This window comes from Aptenodytes forsteri, unplaced genomic scaffold (genome assembly GCF_000699145.1).
Source record: "Aptenodytes forsteri isolate BGI_AS27 unplaced genomic scaffold, ASM69914v1 Scaffold258, whole genome shotgun sequence".
NCBI classification, from domain to species: Eukaryota; Metazoa; Chordata; class Aves; order Sphenisciformes; family Spheniscidae; genus Aptenodytes; species Aptenodytes forsteri.
This window is the reverse complement of record NW_008795250.1, coordinates 2,087,512-2,096,571: the sequence shown is the minus strand read 5'-3', so window position 1 is coordinate 2,096,571 and position 9,060 is coordinate 2,087,512. Positions and strand designations below refer to the sequence as shown.

The window sequence follows — 9,060 nt, the reverse complement described above, 5'->3', positions numbered from 1 at the left end:
GAAAAAAACCCAAAACAAAATGTCTCTCATGTTTTTTTGTCAGTGTTTTATTTTTAAAAACAGGTGAATCCACTTTTATACATCATTGCACTTCAACAAATACACAGAACACAAGTTCATGCATCTACAGTTACGCACATCATGAGAACCCTGTTAGGTCTATTTCTACAATCTTTAAATCATGAGAAATTACAGTGTTAAACTAAAGAGTATAACTAGTTGCATAGAATATCACCATGCTGTAACATTTCATCATTTAAAACAAAAAAAAAAAAGAAAATTATAAAAGTTTGCCTGAATTGAATGTACAAGAATATGTTGAACACGTCAGTGCAAAAGGATTTGAGAATTTACATGAGTTAACAAAAAAAAAAATCACTTAAAAAGCAATCTTTTATATATATTTATAAACTGAAGTTTTGTTTTTGTTTTCAACTGCATTCCACCACGTCGAACCATTCCAGCTTTTGAAGTCTGATTATAGGACACCCAAGTCTCTCTGTATAGGTTAAGCCCTTAAGATAATTTCAGTTTATATTACTTCTCTAAGTACCAGAACAGTATAATTCTCTCATCTTTCAGACATACAGTAAGGAATGAATATCAGCAGCTTAAAAATGAAACACAATTACTGTATTTTGGTTTTTCCCCCTCCCCAAAATATAAATATATACTGTATATATTTTTAAGTTTTGCTGTACTTTACAAAAAGTATCACTAGATGGCAGCGGTGCGTTTTAGAGCTTTGCCAATTTTAACAGCTACAGGAAGTAAAAAATGGCGCATGCGTGAACCGACTTACTACTTCTAATGTTTAAATAGATTAAGGAGGGAAAAAAAAAAAGCAACATTCACAGCACATCAAGCCCAAAATAGTTTACACCTTCTACACTGAAGCGTTATTAAAATTTATCTGGCTAGGTCATCCTTACAGGAGAGGCTAAATAAGGCATGCTTTAGACAGTCATATTGTTGCTCACTTGAAAAGGAGGAGAGAAAAAAAAAACAAAAAAAACAAAAAAACCAGACAGAACTGGAGTTCTAGAACCAAGAGTTCCAACCCTTAAATTTAGCAGGTCCTATTGCCATCAGTCTCTCAGAAACTTAAAGCTCTAAAAAAGAAACGAGAAAAGGCGCTAGTCAATGCCTGGCAGCATTTTCAACATCACGTGCCATAACAGCGAGCAATCAAAGCGCTTAACATCCGTTTCGGTCTTAAACGACGGCAAAGGCTTCCCAGCCAAGGCTAGCTTCCAGATTTAAGACTGAACGAGGAGGGGTTTGGTTTTTTTTTTTTTAATTAGCAGTAGTGTGTTTATGCAGAGTTTGACAGCTACCGGATCATTAAACTACCTGCGTTATTTTACGAAAGAAATCTTTTGATAACCCCCAGTGCTCTCGGAAGGCGGCAGGAAGGCTAGTGCCATCCTCTGAGCAGCCGGTGACTTTTTAATACATGGAACAGGGTACGTTTACGCACCCCAACCACTACAGAAAAAGGAGGACTTCAGCCTGACCGTTTCTGAGATGTGGGCGAGTCATACTTACGTGATAAGCATTCTTAATTTGTGTTTCTCTGGCGTAAGTTTTTATCTTTATGATTGTTTGTAGAATTGGTTTTCCTGGCAAAATAAAGAAATGCACCCAAAATCAATCACAACCGTAGGAAAAAAAAAGTCTCTGTACACACTAAGTTGGGAGGAAGAAGAATGAAATGCTGTTTAACTCAAGGGGCTAAAGACAACACGGCTTTCAGGCTGTTTGTACGTTGCCACCTTCTTGCCCTGTGCAATTCACCTCCTACATCCGTCATTCTGCTTCCCCGTTTTGCCGCTGCCTTTTTACAACTGAAGCCGTCCCCCCCGCCCCTCCCCTGCCAATTGCTTAAGATATTTGTACAAAACCCCTCTCAAATCTGCTACAGCAGGCCGTCGGGGAGACCACGTGGTGGCTCCAGCACAAATACTTGTTTCTAACTCCTTCAGCAATACCCTTTTTTTCTAGCGGGGACCTTGCAGGTACCACTTTTCATCACCCCAACGCTAACAAATGACAAAAGGGTCCGTCACCATTGGTAATGTCACACCCAATATCAATCTTACGTCCTGCAAACTCCCATAAACCCTCAGATTAAGCTCAGCAATATTTTTCTCTTGAAATGCACTTACATTGGCCCAGCTGGTTCATCATCTGCAGCAAGAATTCCGAGGCAATCCAGGGAAAGACAAGGAAAGGAAAGAAAAAAAGAGAGTCAGTCTTTGCAGCGTACCACCGGCTGACCCGCAAACAGCACCCCGATCTATCTACAGCATTAAAGGCCATTCCACTTGGTAGTGCAAAGGTTCATGGAGTTATTTTTCTGGATTCGAGTTTTAATGGCAGGTATGTTGCTTCGATGGTTTTAGTTAACACTTTGAATGCTTGTCATGAAGAACTGCAACTGTAGCGGACAGATTGTTGCAATATGGTCAGACTCATCTTGTCCCCAAGTTCCAGTGGTTCAATCTCGTAAAAAATAGATGAGAAGACAAACCAACGTTTCAGTTGTAAAATCCTGCTGGTTGTTTTCTTGCATTGATTTTTTTTTTTTTAATGTTTTGGGGGTTTTTTTTAAGCCGTTCCTCAACTGCTGATGGATAATCGCTGGTATATACACACCAGGGTATATACACCATACGCTCATCTCCCCCCACGGATGATACAACCTCTACATACTCCATTTTTCTCAATGTCTAATTAGAACGGACCAGGTTAGGAGGAGGTTGAAGGTGCAATACTTGATTCAAGTATCCAAACGCAGTCCTTGGATAGCAGCAGGCATTGTGCGTGTGTCCGGCAGAGCACAGGGCTCCAAACACCAGGAAAAAGAGTTGGGGGTGTTGCAATACCTCCAGACACAACAGACTTCAGCTACAGAAGACTGACAGCATTGTTCTGCCTGTGTCTCTTGGCAAAAGTATTCTCTTTTAAGAATTGGTAAAAGGTCTGCCAATGAGTAATGTTTCGCGTTAGCTCTTTCGTGACCAATTGAACATTTTTTTGAATTGTGAAACACCTTATTTTGCCCCCAAGCTGCAGTACAGAAGACGGAAGTGCAGTTAAACAGCAGTACAAAAATCAGTCCAGAAAGTTAACGCTCCTGTAGAAGTGTTTTGGGGGGACCAATTCAGGACCTGCTGCTTTTGGCACTCAACAGTTGCCATTCCCACCACGTGCTAGAGGGATTTTTCACTGAAGTCTTTAAGAAACTCTCAGCAGGATTCCACAAGGGTGCTTAGTGCACATGAAGCAGTTATGGAAATTACAGTCTTAACAGTGTAGGCATCCGCATGAGCACACGCTAGGAGTAATGTCGGTCAAAGGGGACATTACTCCACCTGCACCTTCAAGGCAACGGATAGGCAAAGCCACCGCTAGCACAGACAGTGACCGGAACAAAAAAAAAAATATTTCAAAAAAATAAAGAACTAACCACAAACCAAGAGCTTTACAGCCAAAATAACACACTAGCGACACACCAGTGTCCACAGAAGTCCATTACCAGCAACAGTACACTATCGGACAAGATACAGAGAGAACTAGGACTAGTAAGGACAACCAGACATCAATGTGCTGTTGTATATACAGTGGAGATATACAGAGACACATCAGGTACTGAAACACAAAGCACAGCAGAGTAAATCTAGAACCTCCCTCCACAAACATCTTTTGATTCACAAAAGATCTTAAAGCAGGCTGCGCTACGTACTCGGCACGCTGGCTGGGAAGAGCCTCGGACAGACAGCAAGCCCTTGGTTCCCCCCACCCCCAGATCAGCGCTGCTACTCGGTTATCTCAGCTTTCTAGCAAGCATCATCGACATCTTTGGGAGTTTGTTTGGCTGGACTTCAGAAATATCAGACTGCACCGTTAAGATACAAGCTCTCTCTCGCTATAAAATAACCATTTTTCCTTCTCTGTGAAAATATTTAGACGCCTATTTCAGATAAGTAGTTTTGTGTGTTTAAAAAAGAAAAAAGCTTCACATTTATAAAGGCTGCCATCCGGTGTTTTCCTAACAAAGATCCAACAAAAATGCCTATTAGAATACTTAAGATTATATAGTGGATCACCACCGCTCCTCCCTTTCCCATCTATAACCTGAACGGAGATAAAATAAGACCGAGGAAAGCTGCTCTGTGCGTTACTATCCTGGTCAGCCATTTAACTGCTGGAAAAGCATCCCCAGCACAGTACAGACAGAGACCGAAACCTTAGCGAAATCAGGGGGCAACAGAACAACAGAAAAATAAGTACAAAATTAGACTAAATCAAGATTAAAAAACAGCAAACTGAAATCCAAATTAGTTGTGAACGTGAATGAAGAAGTTTTAAGAAAAAGTGTTAACATTATGACTTGTGCATTGTATAGACTGAAGCGGAGATTAAACAAACTCCAAAGCATGCAGATCTCTCACTTACCACCATTTTTTTAAGGGTATGATGCAATTGAAGGGAGGGGGGGAAAAAAAAAAAAAAAAAAAAGAAGTCATAGTAACCGACAAATATCAACATAACTCAAAACCTTTATGCCAGAAGACCTGCCCTAGTAACCGATTGTCTCCAACAGCATGTAAAACCTCCGGCCACAGAGAACATCCTCCCAGTGTGCTGCTTCATTCCATTCCGCACCCGCGGGGCTCCCGAAACGCTGCCAGGTGAGCTGTAATTTTATAATTGACCACACTAAACCCCTCCTTTTGCAGGAATTGCCTTTTGAATTTGGAGGGGGTCTGCGGACTCCAAAACCCCCACTGTTCATAGAATACCAGATTAAAGAAAACCCCAACCGGCCAAGCCTTTCTCGTGGGCACGGCGGTTATCTGCTTAGCGTTGCCCTGAAATAGCGCACTTCTGAACTGAAAGGTTAGAATTGCTGCTGTCTGCAACGCATCGTGTAACCCGTGTAATCAATCCTTCCAGGCAAAAGTATCTGGACATTAAAATTGCAAGGTGGTGACAAAGAGATTTGCTTTAGCTCCTCCACTGGTATTAATGGTCTGGGAACGTAACTCATGCTTCAGCAGTCCGAGAAGGGGGCTGTGTTTTGTGGCGCGCACCCCCTTTTTGTATATAGTCATTAAGTCCCCCCCCCCCCCCCCCCCCCCCCCCCCCCCCCCTTTACTTTCAGCCTTAATTTAGAAGGCATTTTAGATGTTACTGAGTTTCTTTTACCACCTTTGGAAAGCTACAGTATTTATTTTTAATATCAGTTAAATCTTGCGTATCCTCTTATGACTGGTGGAGGTTAAAAACCACACACCAACAGGTAGTTCCAGCACTAAGACTCAAATTTTTGCATCCGAAGGGACTCCACAGTTCTGCTCGTGCTTTAAAACTTGGAAAGAAATCTACACAGAGAGGAGTCAAGACCAGCAGCTTCAGCAACGGTTCTTATACTGGCACGTGGCAACCCTCAGACCTGCCTTTACAGATCGATAGCGAACTGGAACATTATTAAAATGAAACTTATGTTCAATTCCTGTTCAAGTGCTCGAAAGGAAAAGCCAGCGCCTGTGGCAGCTTCGGGGTGCTGTGTTACAATACAAACCTCTACGGTCTGCAAAGCAATTTGTTGGAACTATTACAGAGACCGCTGGGGAATTTTTATATTTAAAAGCTAGCTTAAGATTTTGCTTTCTGGGAAGAGAAAATTTGACAGCAGCTTGAAAACTTTTAAGAAGAACATTTATAAGAATTTAGATGTGGTTGCCCAAGTTGGAAAAATTAAAAGTTTTTTTTTACTAATTTTTCAGTTCTTAACTGGTAAAACATTCAGAAGGCTCCACACGGAGCACTCGGAGCAGCCCGCAGCCAGGCAGGACGTGATGCTTTCTCACCAGGTAGCTGTTCGCAGGGACGCAAGCGTTACAACCTGCATTAACCATTTAGGGCTTTGGTTGCCCGCAAAGATTCGAAGGCGGCATTTACCACCACGATGCACGTCGGGTTCGGAGCAACGCTCTTCTCTTTGGCTTCATTAACAGGAATAGTTTGGAGGGAGGGGGAAGAAGAGGCGAACGGAGACGCTCGTCTTGCTCCGTAAAGCAAACCAATAAAAATAAAGCAGTTGCTCTGAAATGGAATGAAGGCACAAGCGGATCGGCAGCGGAGACTCTCTGGCCAAGATTACTTACATTAGACTGGAGGAATTCTGATCCTGTAATAGCATCTAACAAAATCAGTACATAAAGGCCCAGAGGAGCCAGGCTATTCGATTACCACTGTGATACAACGATGCTCGCTGTTAGGTGTAGTTGACAGCTACACAGCCTCGCAGTGTGCCTGTCTGACAATTTTCTCCCCTTGATGAATTTTAAGCGTGGGAGAGAAAGGTGCGGGTAAGAGGGAAAAAAAAAAAACCCAAATTAACTTGTTACAAGGTAAACCGTTTCAGTGAAAACATTTTGTTCTTTAAATTACTTACAGTAATAGCAGGAACAGGGAAAGTCAAGAAAAAAAAAAAGTGAGTATTAGAAAGAATGTGGGGATATGGATGGAGCTTCTGCAGAGCCGGAGCAGAAAAACAGTTATGGGAAGTCTTTGTATTAAGCTGAGGAATGAGAAGGGAAGAATGAAAAAGGACATGTTATAACCCAGTCACCTCATGGCATTGAACTAAAGATCACATAGAATATGGATTTCAAAGTAAAAACTGTTTACATTCCTGCGGGGGAATGTAGCCAAGAAGTTTTTACTTTCTACTTACCCCAGAACACACCCTTTAAAACAGCATCTTTGCTAATTTTAGGCTATTTGATCCAACAACAACAGAAAAAGCACTTTCTTTAGGAATCTTTGATATACTACATTCGGGTCACAATGGCTGATTGCTACATCTATCAAAAATAAGCAGCTTAAGCTATACCACAGAGGAATAAAAAGCTATTTGCTTCCTTTTATTGTCAAGGGAAGCCCAAGCAACTTGCATTCTGAGCAAAATGCATCAGCAGTCCCCTGCTGAAACCGCTTCCCGTCGTACATGCAGTGATGCGCCAGCGTCTCTGGCCTCGACATGCCACATTCATGCAGCTTTCATCACCAAAAGCCACCGGCAGCTGCACGTTATTCACCCGCTCTTGATGTTATAAAACCTAGCCGCTCTCTGGAAAAGGTATGTGATCCGTATAGTGCTTTACCACGTGTAAAGCAAGTCAAAACTCTCATTTTGAAAGGATGCAGAAATTCAAGGGCGATCTGCCCTCCCCTTCCTCCTTCCAGCGCATAATTTGGATGCAAGGGGGCTCGCACCTGCGGGCAGGTTACTGGAGGTACTCACTGCAGTCACCTCCCCTCCCAGGAGGACGAGAACGCCCCTAGTCCACAGGCACGACAGCAAGAACCTGCACTGGGCATCCGCTAATGCCATCCTTACACCATTTCTGGTGGAAATGCGGATTTCACGGGTGCAAAGTTCCTTTTTCTGCTCTACAGCAGCAGAAGGAAAAAATAAACTGAATTATGTGAAGGAGGAAACACTAGCAAAGGAGCTACTGAGCAGCCCTGTTCCGTGGCATAAAAAGCAAATAAACTGAAGACAAAAAGCAAGGTCCATGCAAAAAAAAAAAAAACAAACTGCGGTCAGGAAATGCCAAAGTTAAAATGAGTGTCCTCGCCCTCCCAGCATGGCAGCGCTTCTAGACGGAGGTAACACCTTTCGTAAGGCCAGCGAATACATTGGGAAAGCGTCTCGTAGCACACAGCCCTTTATCCCCCCAGACTGAAACCTAAGCGGCCTCACTCTGCAGCTAATCAGCAAATTGAGAAGAACCGCTCCGCTCCAAGTTTCACCGGGTTATCTGTCACTCTACTCATCCGCCAAGAGATGAGGTAGTTGGCACGCTAAGACAGGTAGTTTTTAGCCTGTGGAAGGAACATGGAGATGAGAGAGAGGGAAAAGGGAATTCATTCCATCGGCTTTATTTTGGCTGGCCGGGTAGAGTTCCCAAGCGCTCTGGAAAGCATCCCAGACACCTTCCAGGATAGAGAAGTTTCTCTCCAAACAGTCACATCCCCCACAAGCAACGGGGTGCTTCTGTTCAGCATCAGTTACCAAAAGTCCTTTTTGGCACTTCTTTGTTTAGACTCACCAAAAAGGTACAGCCCTCAAGCCTTGCTTTTTTTTTTTTTTTTTTTTTTTTTTTTTAAGGCTGATGCAGCTGCAAGACCACTCACTTCTCTATGAAGTTCTTACAAATACCCTCTTGTGCGTACACAAGCGCACTGCAAATACAAACACTGAAATTACTGATCTGGTTTGTCAAAGGGTTACGTATTTCTGAGGTTTGCCTGAGAAACATCATACTCCTCTAAAAATCAGTCAGGGTGGAGTGGGGGGGACCCTCAGGATTTGCTGTCTCACCACCTTATGCAGCATTGAATCGGGGGATTCTTTGGAGATGTGCAAATGCTAAAAAGAGTTCAATGCAGTTCTCAAAGAGCAGCAAGATGAGCAGTTTCTGGAAGGTGGCACCTCAGCGAAGGCAGGCTAGTACAGCTGAGAAAGGTAAAAGGACTCAAATTAAGTCTGCCTGTTATTAGTGGAGTCTGGAGCAATCCTGCTCCAGCTTTCAGCTTGGGCTGGTTTCGTCCAAGGGGGTGAACACAGCACACTCCGAAGGGCTGCCTGTTACTTGTGTAGGCTTAACCGAGCCAGACCTGGAAACCACGTCACCTGGGTACCGCGCGAGGTGAGAGCTCAGCGTGGGCACCAGCATCTCCCAGCAGCACCCAAGAAAAATGCAGCTGAAGGGCACTTCGTCCTACGCTGTTATCACTCAGGCTCTGCACAGGCTACGGGTGTACTTCTAGACTGTCGATTTAACAGTTCCTTCAGCTCCAGAAAGGCTATGATTTTTCTGTATACAGGGGATGTTACCACGTTCAGCATCGCCGTTTTTCTCCAAAACTTTTTAAGAAATCCTTAAAGTGTCCTGAATAAGTCATCTTTGCACTAGGTCTATGTAGAAATCCTCACTCCTGAGATCTTAACAGGACAGACATTAGCCGGCACCTCAGAGG

At 43.2% G+C, this 9,060-nt stretch overlaps 1 protein-coding gene across 1 annotated transcript in view; it reads right to left on the bottom strand.

Annotated features, from left to right (window-relative positions):
* Window positions 1–28: 28 nt before the first annotated feature.
* NPTN (neuroplastin) overlaps window positions 29–9,060 on the bottom strand; it is a 36,616-nt gene continuing 27,584 nt past the window's right edge. Inside the window, exons 6-8 of the mRNA XM_019471957.1 lie at window positions 2,169–2,190; window positions 1,549–1,622; window positions 29–1,112 (exon numbers count right to left, since the gene is read on the bottom strand). Coding sequence (XP_019327502.1) covers window positions 1,562–1,622; window positions 2,169–2,190 — 83 coding nt within the window. The 3' untranslated portion in view covers window positions 29–1,112; window positions 1,549–1,561. The remainder of the gene's footprint in view (window positions 1,113–1,548; window positions 1,623–2,168; window positions 2,191–9,060) is intronic.